General features: G+C 53.4%; 6 protein-coding genes across 6 annotated transcripts; 3 read left to right on the top strand and 3 right to left on the bottom strand.

The window, feature by feature from the left end:
* Positions 1-876: 876 nt before the first annotated feature.
* N7532_001577 (uncharacterized protein) lies at positions 877-2,580 on the bottom strand (the record flags this gene model as incomplete). The annotated part of the gene is made up of 1 exon (XM_056614071.1): positions 877-2,580. The coding sequence occupies one exon, from the start codon at positions 2,578-2,580 to the stop codon at positions 877-879; it is 1,704 nt and encodes a 567-aa protein (XP_056479112.1).
* Positions 2,581-6,457: 3,877 nt separating this feature from the next.
* On the top strand, positions 6,458-9,147 carry N7532_001576 (uncharacterized protein; the record flags this gene model as incomplete). The annotated part of the gene is made up of 2 exons (XM_056614070.1): positions 6,458-6,473; positions 6,767-9,147. 2 exons carry the CDS (start codon positions 6,458-6,460, stop codon positions 9,145-9,147), a joined length of 2,397 nt encoding a protein of 798 aa, XP_056479111.1.
* Positions 9,148-12,308: 3,161 nt separating this feature from the next.
* On the top strand, positions 12,309-13,716 carry N7532_001575 (uncharacterized protein; the record flags this gene model as incomplete). The annotated part of the gene is made up of 2 exons (XM_056614069.1): positions 12,309-13,607; positions 13,660-13,716. The coding sequence occupies 2 exons, from the start codon at positions 12,309-12,311 to the stop codon at positions 13,714-13,716; spliced, it is 1,356 nt and encodes a 451-aa protein (XP_056479110.1).
* A 155-nt stretch (positions 13,717-13,871) lies between these two features.
* N7532_001574 (Zn(II)2Cys6 transcription factor domain-containing protein) lies at positions 13,872-15,174 on the bottom strand (the record flags this gene model as incomplete). The annotated part of the gene is made up of 3 exons (XM_056614068.1): positions 13,872-14,414; positions 14,466-14,925; positions 14,975-15,174. Coding segments are annotated over 3 exons (1,203 nt in total), but the record flags the coding sequence as incomplete, so codon positions are not given.
* Positions 15,175-15,683: 509 nt separating this feature from the next.
* On the top strand, positions 15,684-16,643 carry N7532_001573 (uncharacterized protein; the record flags this gene model as incomplete). Its single annotated transcript, XM_056614067.1, has 1 exon — positions 15,684-16,643. One exon carries the CDS (start codon positions 15,684-15,686, stop codon positions 16,641-16,643), a length of 960 nt encoding a protein of 319 aa, XP_056479108.1.
* Positions 16,644-16,871: 228 nt separating this feature from the next.
* N7532_001572 (potassium channel family protein) lies at positions 16,872-18,965 on the bottom strand (the record flags this gene model as incomplete). Its single annotated transcript, XM_056614066.1, has 4 exons — positions 16,872-17,269; positions 17,338-18,581; positions 18,636-18,733; positions 18,786-18,965. The coding sequence occupies 4 exons, from the start codon at positions 18,963-18,965 to the stop codon at positions 16,872-16,874; spliced, it is 1,920 nt and encodes a 639-aa protein (XP_056479107.1).
* Between the last annotated feature and the right edge of the window lie 183 nt (positions 18,966-19,148).

Here is a 19,148-nt window from a genome sequence, read left to right as displayed (position 1 = left end):
GCCCCTTTGTTTTTTCTATTTCGTCTGCAGAGTACCCTAAGGTAGTAACGAGACAGAAGGGTAGGATAGAATAGTGACCCGTGCATACTTGCCTTAGGAATTGGGTTCGACAGACCACCGGGCTTTCCAAACTATGGCTCCGCCTTGTTCCATTGTTGAATTCCGGTGGCCGATTTTGTCGTCATAAGCATACTTGGCGGGTTCTACTCCAGCATTCCAGAGGTCACCTTGACAACGGAGTCTACATGTGTAAAGGTGAATTGTGGAAACAATAATCTAATTCAATTGCATTTTTGTCTCAGTTCGTAATGTTTCATTGTTCATTGTTCATTTCAGATGCTTTTTGACGCCGAAGGTAATGCAGTCTTGGGTCAGAGACCCCGGTAGAGAAACAAATCGCACACCTTATTCCTTATCATATCATTATGGTAGATCAGACAGAAAAGACGAGATGGTTGACAAGATAGAAAAAGGAAATAGCTTCAGTCGAGACAGCCGTGATGGAATCAATCATTGAAAGGACATTGAAGTGCAGCGACAAGGCGCAATAACACATAACAGCATAGAGATCATCGGAGGTTTATACCTCAAAAGAAAATTGAACCGGGACGGTTGTGAGAATCATGAGCAACTGGAAGGCTCTTTTGGTCCGTGTCGTTGTCGAATCGGACGTCTGCGGAGAGTGAATTCCGCAATCATTAGGTTCATGTGGGGTGGACCCCAAACATCAAGCGTAAAGAGTGTAATGTGCACATAGACACTTGACAATAAGGAAACATGGCAGTGATTGATTTCATAATGAAAAGGCCGTGGTGATGATTTCGTAAAGCAAAATTTAACGCCGTATTCGTCCCGAACGCCTTAGCAATGAGGGTATCAGATTGTTGTAACATTGGATTTTGTGGACTTGTGACAGCTCAGAGACCGAAGAGAGTCAATGACTTTCTTCAAAAAGGGGCGGTTGTCAACGCCAGGGTCCGGGAATGGAACTGGCGAGTGTTGTTCGTAACACATGGAGGTGAGCTGCTCCTTGTCCGAGTTGTATTCGGGAGTGTCAGATTGTTTCCGACGTTGTTGCGCGTGGTTGGCCGCTGCCGCGGCGCGTTCAACGTCTGACTCCTGGATGCTGCTGTTGTTTCTTGAGCGGCTAGAAAGTGGCTTCATCAAAGAGGTAGTGGAAGGTGCCACGAGACGGAGAGTTTGAAGAGGGTGGTTTGGCTTAAATCCATCTCGGATATTGCTAGGCCTGCTGGTGCTAGGTCGGTCGAGACTAACGCCGCGGGACGGGTCAATAACGGGCATTCCGACAACATCATCTGGCAAAGTAGGGAATTTCTCTGGCATCTGGTCATCCAGCATAGCCTGGTGAAGCTTCGGTTGGGACTTGGCACCGCGAAGCTTGGCTCGGCTGCGAACCTTTCGCAGGGTGTCAATGGGCTTGCGTGAAAGCGACTTGTGACCGATGGACTCGTTGTCAGAGTCCGACTCCCACACAGATTGTTCACCCATGTAAGCATCCATTGTGGATGTGGAGGGGCGCTCCATGGATGTGGCAGTCCATTGGCGAGAGATGGGAGGGGAGCTGGCAACAGGACTCGGGATGGGACTGGCGCCATCATTGGCAGGGATGAACAGAGCCTGATCGAAGTGGGTGGCATGCGGCTCCATGGTCACCGGGTTGATCAAGCTCGGGGGCGAGATCATGGACGGGTCCAGTGGAGGACGCGTACCAGGGCTAGACTGTTTCCTCCGATAGCTGTGGGCGCTTGTGCCGCGAGACAGGTTGGGCAATGTAGGAGGTTGCTTTCTTCGACTCCTGCGCGAGGAGGAAGACATACTTGATGCCTCGTACTTCATTGTGGAAGTGGCGGGGTCGGCAACGGGTGTAGTGGGTCGGGTGAGGGCCTTGGGGAGTGAAGGCACGGGAGGTGGAGGTGGAAGGGAGTATTTGGGAGGGGTTGATGCAGGAAGATAGAAGGCGCGTCGAGGCTCGTCGTGAGCCTGCTGGGCGTGGTGGTAGAGCTTCTCGGTTGCCTTAAGAACGGCTTCCGGGCAAGCAGGAGAGGAGTAGGTCGAGGAGAAGGAAGAACTGGGCGTCAAGTCTGGGACGGTAGCGTCTGTCTGTACCGAACTAAATGAGCCCTGACTGCCATGCGCTGGTCTCCTTTCGTCGGTGGAGGAGGAATAGCTGCGGAAACTCAGGCTGTTTTCCAATTCCAGCTGGGCGAGTGTGGATCGATCGGGCCCGTTGTATTGCAAAGACCCCTGGCGAGAGTGCTTGTGGTGTTTCTCATGTGTCAAGGACAGTGTATAGTATTGGCTGTGGTCTTCACTGTATCTCTCATCGCGAATATCCGGGGTATACGAGTCCGTCCAAGGCGGCGTCGCGGCCAGCGACTGTTCGAGATAGAAAGGGTCTTGGTTGGATTCTTCCTGTACCTTGGGACCCGCCTGCGAATAGTAGGAGGAAGCTCGCTTCACCGGGGAAGGCGAAGGCAAGCAGATGGTGGTTTCTGATCTGTTCCGGTCTTCATGCAACGCGTCCAACTCGCCGGGACAGTAAGGATCTCCGAGAGCCATGGACTGTGGATTCAAAGCACGGTGGACAGAATGGAGCTGGACGCGGGGTCCCAGGGACAATAGGACATGAAAGAGAAAGAGATAGATGGGCAACCAGGACAACGCAATGGTTATGGACAGAGTCAGGGGGGTTTGTGGAATGGGGGGCGAAGGGGATATGTTTATAGACGTCCCCGAAAATAGGCCCTCGGACCAGGGTGGCCGGGGGAGAGCAGCAGATGCATACCAATGCAGGTAAACAAAAGAACCCAGGAGCACAGACGATCTGACCTTACATGACGTCCCCTTCCGCTGTAGGGATGGGAGCTGCAGCAAGGACAGCGAGCAAGGGCGGCGGAACAAGCATCCGTAGGGCTCTGCATATTTTTTGCACCGTACTTTTTCGCGTCGTCTTTTTGCTCAGTGCCCTTAGACACCATCTCCCGTAGCTTTCTCCTTCAATCTATTCCCCCACAGTCCAGGGAACGGCAAAACTCTGCGGGTGCTGGCGTGGTTCCTGGCGACCTGAGGCCCCTTGACCAGGTTGCACGGGGCTGTTCGTACGACCCGTCTTAACTTGCCATAGCCATGTCTGAGTGTGGCCTGTGGACTTTGAGTGGCAGACTGCCACCGCGTCAGAGCTGCACGCTGCATCGTCGAGTCCATGCAGCGGCTGGGCTTTGGGGGAATGTGAGATGTCGACCGGACGGTGTTCCAGAGAGTGGGTCCGTTCTTAGTACTTTCCTCTCTACCGGATCTCCCACCATACCTGAGTACCTGCCCTACACAGCACCCGAGGGAAGAGACAGCTGCGATCGCCACACCAAGCCACAGCCATTCCTCCTCTCCATTCCGCTGGGAACCGCGCAACGGCGTGTACTCGAGCCGCACTCGGCCACCACAGCGTTTCATCTTGAATTCTCCCGCGCGCACCACGCTCTACTTGACGCCGTAGAGTAGGATCCATCCACGCCGCCATCGTATTCGGTGGCTGATCGACGTCATCTCATTGCTTTTGAGCCGTGGCTGGCTCAATTCCGATGTTTCTTTTTGTCTCGTGGTCGAGTCGTGCCACCAACTCAATCGACAGCCTACAGCACTCTCTTCTGCATCATCTCATTGTGCCCCGGGTGTTCCACATTGCGTAGACAGTCTCAGACCCTCTCCACGTCCCTGTGTGCCAATCGAGGGGACCAGGGCCTTTCCGGATGGGAAATCCTAAGTTTGCCGCGAAAGGTTTGCAGGGCCGGGGATGACAGTTGATCCATCACATTTCCATCTGGCCCCTGCCACGCCGGGGGCAAACTGCCTCTGCCCACGATCATTGGCGCACCTGCCAGCTGAATTACGCTCGGCCCAATCAATATCTGCGATACAACAATTGTCGTGTGCGGGGATTCCCATTCGCTCTCACTGTCGCGTGTGTCCGACTCGAATATGACCTCGCGCGGGCCGAGTTGACCCTTCACCTGAGCCAGTCCACACTGCACAAGAGATCGAATCTGATCCAAATTGTGACCTCCACTAGGATGTTCTGTACACACTTGCAGCAACCGGTCCAGAGCATTGCTTCCCCGGTGTTGACCCCCACATTCCAATGAAAAGTCTGACTTGCATCTGCATCCCGTCTCACAGCGGGCTCTCCGGCCGCACTGCAGACGTCTATATATCTACGGCGCAGCCCCTGATCGACAACTCTATCCTCCACAGAGGCCACTATTTCTTCAGCCGGATGCAGAGCAGAGCCCTCACGTCTGTCCGCTCACATTCCTCGCCGTTGTCGCCGCAGCCCGTCTATGGGATGTGCTGCATCGACGATGGGATTTGGAATCGTTCCTTCCAAAAGTGCGTTGCCCTAGCGTACCTCGGTATGGTACCATTGGAAAAAGTGCGAGATGCTCATAGTGCGCACAAGGGCTCACCCTCGCAGAGCACAATCTCCCCACGAAGCCCTTCTTCGCAAGGCCCCATATCCCAGGCAACGTAGTACCTCGATCGACTCGATCACCCGAGACCTTCCTGAGTCCCCGGAAGCAGCTGAACGATCGCCCGTCGATAGCCACGACGATCCCTTTCCATTCGATCGGGACGGAAAAGACGGCCTATATTCCGGCGTCTATCCCCAGCATCGACTGGTCAACGGCCAGAACCCAGGGACGTGGAAAGGGGAGCGGAAGTGAAACACCTCGCGGAATTCGAAACATCGTCGTAGTCAGAGGACCTATCGGATGTCGGGAAAGGGCGACGGAGATGCATTCCCGTGTGCGTCAATGGGTTGACGCCAGGTACAGGCTCGCGGAAGAGGTTCCCCGGGACGCACCGTTCGATCTCCGATGATCCTGATCCTGATCCGATCTCAGAGCTGGCGAGTGCTGCAGGCTGCAAGGCATGCTTGAAACCTACCTGGATATTGGGACTTCGCGCCCTGTTCTCGATCGCCGGGTCTCGCGGGCCTGCGTCCGCGATGCTACCGGGACCGCTCGTCCCCTGAGCTTATTGGGATATTTTCCGAACCCCTGGGTCCTTGCATGGCCAGCCCGTCTCCAGCTTGGGAGTCTAGAGCGAATGCTGAACGATCGCGCGTTGTTTTGTCTTAGGTGGGCGGGATAGGTGTTCACCAGTGATAGTGGTGGCTTCCAGGGAAGCAGGGCACGGCAGTACTACACTGCTGGTAGTACGTATGTGGAAAGAGTCGCAGTGCATAATCGAGAATAATTTGAGATTGCAATGGCCGGACTCCCTTCGCCCTTCATAGTGAGGGATGTCGAGGCTGCGTTTACTCGAGATGTGGGGTGCGGAGAAGCTACGGCCCACGCTACTAACGAGTAGGTACAGTAGTCAGTCGGAGCTGTCCAGTTTCCTACTAATGTAAGCCCTAGGAGCTAGCATCGTACAGGCCAGTCAGAGCTCGGCTATTGCATTCCAGCTCGGCGCTGGCTCGGACGGGGCATCGCTGGTTCTTGTGGGGATGTTCGTTCCAGGAGAGACGTGAACCATGGGAGCTGCCGGAACTGTTGGGGCGACCCAGAGACAGCAGTAAACAGGGTACCCGGTACAGATCCAGGGACTGTGAAATGTAGATGAGATGAGTGATATCAGAACCATTAACGATGAGTACGACTGGCATTCCATGTAAGCACTACTCTCGCCGATAGACTGGTCTAGCCCGATGAGGATATATATCTACTCCTCGATGCCCGACATCCCGCGCCAACGCATCGTCATGTACTTACTGTACAGTAGTTGTATCCTTAGCCTCGCCCAACCGTGGCGCCAGACTGGAGTCGATGGAGATCGCCTCGTTTCTGCGAGATCTCCTGTTGCAGAGCCCTGGCCTAGCACAGGGTTCCCCTAGAGCCTCTCGTGCCTTCTCCTCGCCTCATAGCTCGCCCTGGTCTTGCCTTGATCGTGCCAGAGCCTTGATAGCGAGGGATCAGCCCAAGAATTCCACACAGAGCGTCCTGGGTTCGACTCCCTCACAGTCGCCCTGTTCGTCCGATCGTCCGCTGTGCAACCGATCCAGCCCGGTGCAGGCAATAATTGAGGTCGTGCTCCGAATTGCGCGACGTCGAAAAAACCCGATTTCGATCTGGCCTTGCCAGTAGTTAGTCACACAAGAGCTTTCACAAGGTAGATTGTCTCGAGGACGTCGGAATATTCCGAGGTTCTTGTGTTGGTCAGCACTTGACGGTTGTGGTGTATTGGCTGTGAAAAGTGGGAGAGGAAAGAGCTGGACTGTGACGTCGCCAGGCACATTCCACGCGGGAACCGCCCGAGGCCTTCCATTCCAGCCCAAATCCCATTCCACGGACCAATTCCCCTCCGTCGTTTCTCAATTGCTTCGTGGTGTTCGATTGCAACTCCGACCGGCCGCGCGCATCGAGCGTTGGCGCATCCTATGCTCCGGGCGACACGTTTGGTGCGCTGCTGCAGCCGCTGCGGCAACCCCAGCCATCCCAATTAACCAGCCACCAGCGCTCGGCCTCTACCCTCACTCCTATTCTCAAACCCTCTGTTTCTCGAACGCATCTGCTCTCGCAGTCTCGGAGACCACAACCTGAATTTCACCTCATCCTTGCGCTGCACAGAGACCCTGCTCGTCTCTTGTACCGCCACTAGCTAGCTGGTCCAGCTCCAGCTTTACGTCCGGCGCAACTCGCTCTCACATTGTCCCACCCGCCGCAATTCCCCAGACCTTTGCCAGAAGTGTATCACCACACTCGCAGACCGTCTAACGAAGTCTACGACCCTTACGACCCATCTACGCTTACGACCGCGCCGCAGCGCCAGCAGCCTGCTGCTCCCCGTCCTTCTTCCTCCCAGTCAGTCGAGAGCCGCCCAACCTCGGCCACCGGTGCTCCCCGTTACCTGCGCCGCGCTCGACGCACCCCCGAGGCCCGTCAATTGCCTCATCGTCGAGCCGTCTCGCTTGACACCGGTAGACCGCTGCCTGTCCCCGACCCCCAGCCGGCGCATTCGATCCCCATCTCCGTACATCCGCCGCCGAAGAGTGGAATTGCGGCCCTACGCCCAGCCCTTTCGGAAGCACAGACAGACGACAACGGATCGACCATCGACGATCCGTATCAGCTGCTCAATAGCTCATATTGGCCCTGGAGAACGACGACCGTCTCCTCGCGTACTGCCTCGGCCATCCTCTACGCCCTTGAAGACGCCATCCGCCGCCCGTTCTCCTTCACGACCGACTGGGACGAAGTGAATGCGTCTATGTCAGATATGGTAGGTGTTGCTGGTCCCGCTGGTCTTGTAGGCAATGGCCGCGCGCAGAATGGTGCCTCTCGCGCACCCCCGGCTCCGGCGCCGACGTCAACACACCCGCCGAGTGGTGTTCGCACGCCGACAGATATCATGAGACAACGCCGAGATCGCGAGGCCCGCCGCAAGGCCGAGCAGGAAGCTCGGGAGAAAGAACAGGAAGAAATGGAAAGACAGCAATTTGAGCAAGAGCAGTCCCAGGCTCAAGCCCAACAGTACGCTGCTGGCGCTGCTGCAGACCCGGCGTCGCAACGCCGCGCCCAGCCCCCGCGTGCTCCTCGAGGAGCGCAGCCTCAGCCGCAGCCTGACACCGGCTCTGGCCCTAGCTTTCGCCCCGGTACGGCTGCTACACCGAGCTCTGGTGCCGCTGGACCCGGATATCAAGCACCTCCAGCCACGGCCGATGTGCCCCCTCAACCACGGCCAGCCCCTGCGTCAGCTCAGCAACAATTCGGACCAGCTCCGCAACATGCTCGCTCGCAGAGTGCCGCGGCAGGGACCGGCGGACAAACCGGCACTGCAGGAATCTCACGATCTGGGCAGGCTCCCACAAGCCAGTCTGGGGCCCCGCAAAGTCTCCAACAACCCAAGCGCGCGGGCTTCCCTCACGCCTTCGAGCGTTGGGAGACCCTGTCTTCGCACTGGGAAGGTCTCACGAGTTACTGGATTCGCAAGCTCGAGCAGCACAATGAAGACCTCGAGAAAGATCCTCTAAGTCAGCAACTCGCCCGCCAAATCACGGACTTGTCCGCCGCCGGCGCCAATCTCTTCCATGCAGTAGTCGAGCTTCAACGCCTGCGTGCATCCTCAGAGCGCAAGTTCCAGCGCTGGTTCTTTGACACTCGGTCCGAACAAGAACGCGCAAAGGAACTGCAAGCAGACCTGGAACGTCAGCTCAAGACCGAGCGACAAGGCCGCGCCGACGCATTTGCTGCAGCTCAGACCGCTGAACAAGACAAGTCTCGATCCGAAGAGCTCCTCCGGGAAATGCGCCGCGAGCTCCAGATCTCCCGCGAAGAAGCACGCCGCGCTTGGGAGGAACTCGGCCGCCGCGAGCAAGAAGAGCGAGACAAGACCAATGCCCTCCGCAACGGCGAACCGACTCTCGTCGGCGGCGTACAAGTCGTCCCGATGATCCAGGGAGTTCCCAGCCGTCACACCACGCGCCCACCCACCCGCGAGGGTAGTTACGCTAGTGGACCAACCGCTACCTCTGAGTACCAAGGCAAACCGGCCGACGCTAGTGCTGGTCAGCAGTATTATCACGAAAACCCGCCCATGTCCCCCACCGGCTCAGACCCTTTCATCGAGCCCAAAAAGACCGACCCGCCCACCAGCAAACCGCTGTACGCAGAGCAGATGTACCAGCACGATCCCACCAGCGCCGCCTACCATGGTGCCGCCACCTCCGAGGCAGACGACCGTTCCTACGTCGGAAGCAGCGAGGCCGGCGACGAAGACTACGCGCATTACCCGCAGCCGCATGGAAACTTGACCTATCCCCCGCCTCCGCTGTCAGAAGGAAGCGAAGACTACGACGATGAAGGGAACTATGTCACTGACGCCGCATTCTCCGGTGCGCCCGCCTCAGCGCCGATGCATGCGCCCTACCCACCTACGACAATCGACTACAGCGGCTCGGGATGGGGCGTGGGAACAGGCTGGGAGTCTGTCACGCCGCGACACCGCCACCCGACACGTTTGAGTGATGTGTTGGAGGAGGATGAGCCGAGCCGGACTAGTCCCAGCCGTGCAAGCCAGGCGAGTCGCAGTCAGGCTGGTCGTAGTCAGACGGGTCGCAGCATCCAGTGAAGTACCTCGACGTGACTCGTTTGGGAGATAGGAGAAGCTGCTTGCATCTAGCATCTTGCCTGCTTGGGGATTAGATCTTACCTCGCGTTATCGTGGGTGAGAATTTGTGGTGCTGGGCTATTGGATTTGACTTGAATCCGCATATTGCGTGGTGCTGCGTACATAGAAAAATGGGGGTGTGTTGTTGCTTTTGCGTTTCGTTTCGCATTCGGCACGAGCGTCATCCTTGGCCGTTTTATTTTATCCACTTTTGGTTTTGGTTTCCTTATGTTTTATGTTGAATTCCTTAGGCTCGATATCACTTACCTCTTGGCGTTATCCTTTGCTTTTTCACTTTCCTTGTGTTTCGCGTGGTATTTCATTAGTTCATTGGTAATAATACATAATTGCCAGCTTTACTGGAAGGTTTCTCGACATTTTGCGATGCGGATAATTTTAAATGAGCTGCAATTTAGCGTTATTCTTGAGCTATATATTTCTAGTAGTGTTAGCTGGAAACTCTGCGTGATCCTGTTTAGATAGAACCGACAACGCCACTCCAGCAAGACAGGCATTTCAATAACTTTGGCCCTCGTGACTTGCCCAGCTACCCTGCCCAATAAAAAGCTATCTGATCACCCCGTTCCATCGAAGAAACACTATATATAGGCAACGTCCCATCTTCCGTGACTAGATGGTACAGCACTGGATTCACACGCACCAAACATGGCATCCTACCACTGGATGCAGGCAAGAGCCGCCATAGCTATACCGACAGCATATCTTTTCTACACGAGCCTACAGCCGCAAACAGACACGACAAAAATCAACCCACAATGTACAGTCCAAGAAACCATCTCAAAGATCTCAAACGAAGACTGGATCAGCTTACGACATGGTTTCACCCCTCTCATTCGAATCTTTCTCCCGAATCCCCCCTCCAAAAAGCCTGGAACATCGTCCACAATTCTTCGGCCTACTCCAACCCCAGAGCACCCGCGATCTAATAATTACGCCGGATGGTACCTAACATCCATCAAACTCCCGCTGAATCACCAACATGCCCAATTCAACCTTTACCTGATGATAACCCAGAAGGCAATCTTGTCGGATTCCAATTTAAAAGGGCTCGGGAGTACGTGGAAGGAAGGTTCATTCTACGCAGTCTAGACGAGAGACATTGAAATCACCCTGGGAAAAGAATACCCTGTCGGCGGAACATTCTGCTTACTTCCGCCATCACCCTTAACACACGAGTCGCAAACCCCTTGCATAATCTTCCTACGAGGCTCAGGACCACTCGACCGCGACTCAACAATACAAGCAAACAAAACCCTCAAAGATCTCGCACTAGGTCTAGCAAGCTACGGCATAGCCTCAATCCGCCTCGACAAAGTAGCACACGTCCACCGACGCTTCCGCCGACAAAAGAATATAACCCTGACAGACGTATATATACCGCACGCTATCGACGCAATCTCGCTAGCACAGGAACATCCCGAAATAAATTCTTCGAACATCTTCATTCTAGGCCATAGTCTCAGCGCAGTCGTCGCGCCGCGTATTGTCGCTGCACACCCCGCTCTCGTAGTGGTATATACCTCATGGCCGGGCCCACGGAACCAATCTATCGCTCTCTTATCCGGCAATTGGGATATATATATTCGCTGGAGGGGCCGGAGACGCTGGCACTTGACAAGCGGAGTGAAGAAGTGAGGGCGTCCGCTTGAGGTCGCGGATAATTGTGACCTTGACCTTTCAGTGTCTGCGAAGAAATTGCCTTTTGGACTTAGACCGGCCTATTAGCTTGACTATGGCCGGTTTGAGCCGACTAAGACTTGTGCGGGCGGCAGAAGCCGGTATGTGCGCTGCAGGGTGAGAGGGATTATCAGGTTACTATTAATGATGATTATGAGATGGCGACAATTGCTAGGTCAGAAAGGGAATGTGAGATTTGGGCTGCATGAGGGGTTGAATCATATTTTTATGTGCGGGTGTGGAGGTGGATTGTCGACGCCGTTGGAGTATGCTGTCCATGGGAAAATTGATGGGAGGGTTGTTGGTGATGGTTGCCGGTCGGGGTTTGGAAGTTTGTGGGCTGCCCTGTCTTGTTGATTAGATGTCTGCTATGGAACAGATGAGAGATATATGTATGTATTTTGTCTGAATGTGATTGGTGATGACACTAGAAGGCGGCAGACATTGAGTTCTCTCATCTACAGGTGTGACGTGCGTCTCAAGTATGCAGCCCTGACGATAACAAGCGGTCACGTGCAAAACTCTTGGAAATTAGATGTTTAGAGCACTAACTTCGATGAAAGTGTGTACGAATCAAGATTAGATGTGAAGTATTGATCCGATATCGACAAAGAGGCGAATGATGCAACAGGTGGCTACTTGAAAGCGAGACATTCTCCTCTCTTGTCAGACGCACCATGCGAAGGTGTGATACCAAGAGAAATATCACATTTCAGTGCGTTCAATGCGTGCTGAGACTGCAGACACAGTTATATAGCCAATCACACCGGACCTTCAAGTAATTTTCTGCCCAAGGAAATCTCGGTAGCGACACGTACTTTCGCCCAGACTACACTAGTGTAGTCCACGCTTATTTTTTCTTGTGGTCGCGTGGCGGCGTGGCAAGGACAAAGCCGATTGGCCTAGCCGGCAGAGCCGCACTAGCATCGACACGATAAGCTATTTTGCTCAGGCACAGAGCCTAGCGTAGGGCTATCTAACATATTGGATAATATCATTTGGTCAAATTTCCAACGCAGATAACCTTAGTGCAGTCCAAATGCTCAATATAGTTTAGTAGGTAGGGTACTCGGACTCGGGGTTCGGCGCGCAGCAGTCAAAAATCGGGCCGATGTTGCACCATTTGCGGTCCAACCAATCCGCAACCAGGAGGTGGGGCGCAATGGAGTTTATGTTACTCAACCTCACGACCGTTTTAGGAAGGCGCCGAGAATTTTCGAGGGTCGCTGGGAGCTGCTTGCCCTGACTCAAACGGAGTTTTTACTCGCGTTTGCCTTCGGTGCTGACTTTCCCACTTGCCTAGCGCGTCACGCTATATCCTTGTCGTCTCGCCTTCTTCTCTTTCTCCCCATCCTCCCGCACTCGCAACCCCATACCACCACCCTCTACCTCCGAAGGTCTCGCGCCCCCGCAGCCCGCATCCGATGTCACCAAAGGCTAAGGAGGGGGAAGCTTTCTTCCCGCAAGATGGGTTTGGCGATATGACCGACCACGAGAAGCAGGTCTATCAGGGTGGTGTCCAGAAGTACAATCAGCTGGGCTGGAAGCAGCTGACGATTGTCCTGATCGTTGAGGCTGTCGCTCTGGGAACTCTCTCGATCCCGTCCACCTTCGCGACACTGGGCATGGTGGCCGGTGTGATCTGCTGTGTCGGTATCGGTCTGATTGCCGTGTACACCAGTTATATCATCGGTCAGGTCAAGGTCAAATTCCCGCATATCTCCAACTACCCCGAGGCAGGCCGACAGATGTTCGGCCGAATTGGCTATGAGGTCGTCTACATGATGCTGTGTCTTGAGCTTCTTCTGTCTGCCGGTTCGCACTGTTTGACCGGAACTATTGCGTTCGCCAACATCACCGGAAGCAGCATCTGCTCCCTGGTGTTCGGTGTTGTTTCGATGATCATCCTGCTCATCTTCGCCATCCCGCCCAGTTTCTCCGAGATGGCCATTTTGGGTTATATCGATTTCGTCTCGATCATTATTGCCGTTGGAATCACAATCATCGGAACCGGTGTTGAAGCCACCAACTCGACTGGTCTTTCTGCCGTTAACTGGTCGGCTTGGCCTAAGGAAGGCCTGACTTTCTCTGAGGCCTTCATCGCACTCTCCAACATCATTTTCGCGTACAGTTTCGCTCTGTGCCAGTTCTCCTTCATGGATGAAATGCACACTCCCACTGACTTCCCCAAGTCGATCTGGTCCCTCGGTCTGATCGAGATCTTCATTTACACCATTACCGGCGCTCTCGTCTACGCTTTCGTTGGCCAGGACGTCCAGAGCCCCGCACTGCTTTCTGCCGGCAGCTTGCTCAGCCGTATCGCATTCGGTGTCGCTCTGCCTGTGATTTTCATCAGTGGATCAATCAACACAGTCGTGTTGGGCCGTCTAGTTCACGGACGCATCTTCAAGAACTCCAACATCCGCTTCGTCAACACCAAGATGGGCTGGATTACCTGGCTGGTCGTTGTCTCCGTCCTAACTGTTCTGGAGTTCGTTGTTGCGGAGGTTATCCCCTTCTTCGACGACCTTCTATCCGTGATTTCGTCGCTCTTCGTCTCCGGATTCACCTTCTACTTCCCGGCCATCATGTGGTTCATGTTCATTCGCCAGGGTAGCTGGTTTTCTACGAAAAACATCGTCTACAGTGTTGTGAACATTCTCGTTCTTATCATTGGTTTGATTGTGTTGGGTGCTGGTACCTACTCCAGCATTGTCGATATAGTGAGTTCCTTTCTTAATGTTTATCCCGGCACAAACGCTTACCATCAAACAGATCAAATCTTACGACGAGGGCACTGTTGGTGGTGTTTTCTCTTGCTCGTCTACATAGATTACCGTGCTGGCCATGGGTCATGTATAAAAAGATAGACATATGCTATGAATGTATTATAAGATATACGATAATGGTTTCCATCCGATTGTAAAGGTCTCCGCCGCTTCGTATCCATGTCGATGACCTTAAACCATCGAGAGGAAGGAATTGTTTCATAACTCAAGGGAATCTATCACCGCCGCAAAGTTCGAGATCCAGCTCGTCCGACAATGATCGTCCAAAAAAGCCAGCCTGACATCACGTATAGCATCCATCCATTCATTTACACCAACAGCATCCCAGAGAGGACGATTAGTCGGCAAGGGGAATTGCAGCTCACCTGCAGTCAACAAAGAAGCAACATCATTTCCGCTTCTTCCAGAACCGCGCACTTTGCCACAAACCTTGTACAAGGCGAGATTAAACCGTTTTATCTCCTCAATACTCACCCAAACAAACGTGTCCAAATCATCCTCGTTGAATCTGGCAAGTATATTCGGATAATAGAACATACCAAGCCTCCGACAGCTTCGAATAAGTGCCTCCAGCAAGTCGAAGTAAGGTGTCGAAAGAGAGGCCTTCAGATCGAAGCCGCGAGTCTCCTGGCTTTGGAGGGTAGCGGCGAAAATTATATGCAGCAGGATCGCCTGGTATGTCGGTATCGGCCAGAGACAGGTGCTATTTGCTTCTTTGATGGTCGTGGCGTCCCATTTGTTCTATCGAATGTCAGTTTAACAGGTACGATGTGCTCATCTGGTCGCGCGAACCTTTTGTTCTCGAATGGCTAGGTCGATTTTATCATGCAACTCTACGGCCGAGGATCGTGCACGTCGTTCTCCACTAGCCCACAGCCCGAAGCAAGTCATCGTCTGTATTAATAAGGGTGCATCGGAGCGCATGTCAAATGATCCTTTATGGACAAAGGGCCAAGAGGGGTGGAAAGCTGTAAAGTAGAGGTCTATCCACCGGTCTGTCTTTCCCGAATGATTCTGCTGCGGGTCATGCTGAATTGATGTGTGGTGGTTTGATGATTCAGGATATTGCCGTTCTATCGACCCCGTATCGTCGTTCAAGGAGCATTGGATCTTGCGACGGAGACACTCGTCACATGGCACGCCTCCTTCGCATCGAGTCTTTCCCGCGTGGCAACCCTGACAAGCCACTGCCGCACGATTCAATGGTTTATTTATTTTGTGGCGCTTTTGAAGATGGCGTCGGAGTGTGTCGCTGATCCCGGTTAGCATGTATGAGTATAGCAGTAAGGCTGGTACACTACCTCCGTCCGTACCCCCCACCACATTCAGAACATATGAAGATTTGTTGTTGTGAATGCTGTGTTTCATGACGATTCAAGTGTTCCTTGCGCCGGTAGCTAGCATTGCAGTTTGGAAAGTGACAACTGAAGGCATGGGATTTGACTGTGTTAGAGGGGTTGTCTAGGAGTTCGGAGTTGTTTTCTCCGCTTGGCATGATGTCCTAGAACGAAAGGCGGGTTATTTCAAACACAGTGACATCGACGAAATAGCATTGCGCAGCACAAGCCTAGAAACAAATGCAGGTACTTCCGCGATTTGGACTGAAGCTTGCAAGAGGCTTGCGGGTGCCAAACCTCCCGCTGCCGAGGCCGAGAACTTTATTGGCCGTGGCGATCTGCATGACATAATCCAAATTGCGTCCTCCCACCGGCCTCCCACCGGCCTCCCACCGGCATCCCATCAGCTTACTACATACTACCTCCTACGCATGGGATACCAACCCCCTCAGTACAAGTCACTGCTCGTTACTAATTCTTTATCGTATCCTCCTGTGAAATGATGTGATGTCCAATTAAATTGGTACATGCTATGTGCCACTTCGCTTGCGAAACCCCAAATTACAAAGCAGGGCATAAGTATAAGATGGGAGGCAGCATCTTCGCGAATAACAGCAACAATTCATATCTGACACTTCGCTTTATCCAAATTCAAGCCTTTTTTAATCCCATCATGACACCTTCAATCCTCATCATCGGCGCAACCGGCAACACCGGCCAAAGCCTAACGGAAGCCCTCCCAAAACTCCTCAAAACAAGCAAAACCCTCTCCACGCACCGGGTGCTAGTTTTAACACGCAACCCATCAAGCTCAGCTGCCACCAAACTCTCCCAAATCCCAAATGTCGAAGTCCTAGAAAAAAACTGGGTTGAAATAACACCCTCCTGGCTCCGTTCTTACAACGTAACCCGAGCCTTCATCGCCTCGCACAACGAACCAACCCAATTCGCCGAAGAATCAACCTTCCACACTGCCGCCCTAACAGCAGGCGTCGAGTATGTCGTCCGGGTCTCGACAACGGCAGCTAATGTCCGACCCGATTGTCTGGCGTATTACCCGCGCTCGCACTGGGCTATCGAGGCACTCTTGGACTCGCGGGAGTTCGGGGGTTTGAAGTGGTCTTCGCTGCAGCCGAATATCTTCTCGACGATGTACCTCTCCGCTGCCGCGGAGTTTGTTCGGAAACACCGTGACGGGGAGCCACAGAGCTCGCTTCGTTTGCTTGCGAACGAGGACGCACCTGTCGGCATTATCGATCCTGCGGACGTCGGTCTTGTTGCTGCGAGGCTTTTGGCGGAGGATGATGTTTCGTCTCATGATCGAGCGAGATATGTTCTGAATGGACCCCTGGATATCACGGGCAGGCAGATTGTTGATATGGTTGAGGAGTATATTGGGGTGAAGGTTGAGAATGTCTGTTATAAAGATCTGTCGTTTTTGGAGGATCTTTATGATGCTAAGTATGCTGCGACTAATCAGTCGAGGAATGTTATTTTCTCTATTAAGTATGCTCCTGATACGGCGTGGGAGGGGAAGTGTTCGGCTGAGACTACTAGTCCCGAGGTGCTGAAACTCGCTGCCCCTAAGCGGACGCCTGCTGATGTGTTCAGGGATCTTGTGGAGGGACTGTGAAGTAGCCGTTGGAGAGCATAGCCGAGATGGATTTTTCCTTTACCCTACTTAGATTTAGTCGAAATCGCAGAAACATTACGAAAATGCCATTTGCTTTAGTTGACACATTTTATTCACATAAATCGTTCGGGTATTAGGAGAAAGAAATATGGTAACATGAGAAGATAAAACCCACCACCAGGACAAAACATCAACCAACAATAAACACCAGAAACCAGACCAAACAAACTACCCTCCACCCCCAGAAGCAGAATCTACCTCCCTCACCTCCCTTTCTACCTCCTCACTTTCCCCAGGAGAATGGAAAGACCGGCTAGCCTTCCTCAATTCCCTTTCCAACGCATCCGTCAACGCATTAAGCAACCACTGCACTTCACTCTTTTCCCCAAGAAGGGGGTTCTTCCTATCAATCCAGCTCCACTCCTTCATCTCCCTCACGCGTTTCTCATCCGCCTCTTTCTCGCTAATCGTATCCGAAACAGGCGGTTTATTCTCACCCGAAATAAGCGCGAGGTAGTATTCCCATTCCAAATAGTCGAATTCCTTCGACATGTTGCCCTGTGCGTATTCCATCATCTTCCGGATCTCGCGGAAGAGGAGGTAGTGGTAGTGGTGGATGTTCTCTCCTGCGACGTCACCGCGTCGGTGGGCGGATTCTTTTTTTTGTGCTCGGATGCTTCTATCGCGTGTCGACTGTCACTGGCGTTCCAGTTTCCATTTGAATTGGTTGTGGGGAAGCCATCATTGGGTTCGCCGGTTACTTCTTGTAGCCACTTGTCTTTCCAGGAAATGTGCAGGACGTCATAGATGCGGTCGAGGAATGGCTCGTCGCCGGGCAAGATGGTTATTTCACCGAGGAAGAGGGTCAGGTCACGGATGGAGCGGATGAGGGTATCGCCGATATTAGAGATGAGGATGGTGATGGCTGGCACGGCGAGAAGAGACCAGAAGACGAAAAATGCTTTGCCGAGACTGCTGATCGGGTAAAAGTCGCCGTATCCGATGGTTAGCAGGGTCGTGTAGGCGAAATAGAGAGCTTCAAAGTAGGACCACTTGCGCTCGTCTTCAGAACGCCAGAATACCACTGCTCCGATGAGCCACATTGCCATCCAGATCACGAAGGATACGGCTAGAGATATCAATTTGTATTGGACGGTTGCTAGCTGTCGCACGCGCCGCATGGTGACGAATTCTCGCTTCTGCCTCTCCCGTTTGCTGATTTGGGTATTGGAATTGTTCGTATCTGGTAGGTCGGGGACGAGTCGGCGGAGACGGTTGTTGTCTGAAAAGGCTTCTTTGACGAGGAGTCGGTGCGTGTGTGCCGTGAGGAGATCGGCGATCTTTTGGCGACCGCGCTCGAGCATAAGGGTGCGAATGGATGAGATAATCAGACCAAGAACCACGATTCCGCCAACGGCGTACGGAAAAAGAAGACCGCGTCCAAGATGTGTCTCTGGGATGAAGTTTCCAACTCCGATGGTGAGCAGTGTGTAGTCTGCCCAGTAGACAGAGTCCAAAAACCGCCATCCCTCTATGTTGGCATATACAGCCGCACCACCTAGCAGATAGATGAACAGAATGATAGTCTGCAGCATCAGTGTGCGCTGGCTGGTTGTCAACTTGAATTCTCGCGCGGAATGACCTGTGTAGGCGCCGTAAGCTGTCACGGTGAGCAGAGCGGAGATAATGAAGTAAAGACCCGCGGCGAATGTCGCATAGAAGTATCCCTGACTGTATATGCGTCCGTCATTTTGCGGCTTGTACATTAATACGCCGACGGGAATCAGGATCCCGATGAGCAGTGCAGATGAGATGTACCAGCCAATGATTGTGATCGGCTGAGCAATCTCGAAGCGGATTCGACGGGCCATATTGAGCGAGAGAAAGAGGTTGGAAATGAGGGCAAAGACCAGAGATATTGCGTTGATGGCAGTGACCCTGGGAAGTGTTATTTCGATTATGCGCGATCACAATTCGAGGTCTTCTTCGTACCATTTTGGGTCAGCAATGTCTTTCCCTCCCAGCTCCATCCGCCACGGTTGGGATAGAGAACATACACTAAAAGCGCTGGCCATGGGGCCAAAGGTTCCCTAAAAATGGTCAAAATGTTCAAGTCTCAAGATATACAGAGTGTTGGCTTACTGCTACTAGCGGGTATGCAGTACTGGCCAGCCACCACCGCCCTGCATGGGGAACTTCCGTATCTATGCGATTCTCCGCGTCGTCTCCAGAGGCAATACTGTTGGCGACCTGGTCATCGGCCACCAGGTCGAGAGCATGCGCCTCGCCAGCGACGGCATCGTCCAGACCGGGATCGTTCATCGTGCCAAGTGGTTGACAGGTGGAACCGGGGGTGCTTGGCAGGGATGAGGGGGACCCATCCTTTAAAAAGAAAAACAGCAAGTTGGATGAACTTCCCCGAATCACTTAGCGAGTGTGGCGCTCATCAGAACCAAGCTTTGACCGAAGCAAAGCCAAGGCAGGCGCGGCCGTCATGATCGACAG

This window comes from Penicillium argentinense (genome assembly GCF_028826775.1).
Source record: "Penicillium argentinense strain IBT 30761 chromosome Unknown utg000002l_segment0_segment0, whole genome shotgun sequence".
Lineage (NCBI taxonomy): Eukaryota > Fungi > Ascomycota > Eurotiomycetes > Eurotiales > Aspergillaceae > Penicillium > Penicillium argentinense.
The sequence above is the reverse complement of the archived record's forward strand: the minus strand, read 5'-3'. Positions and strand labels throughout refer to the sequence as shown.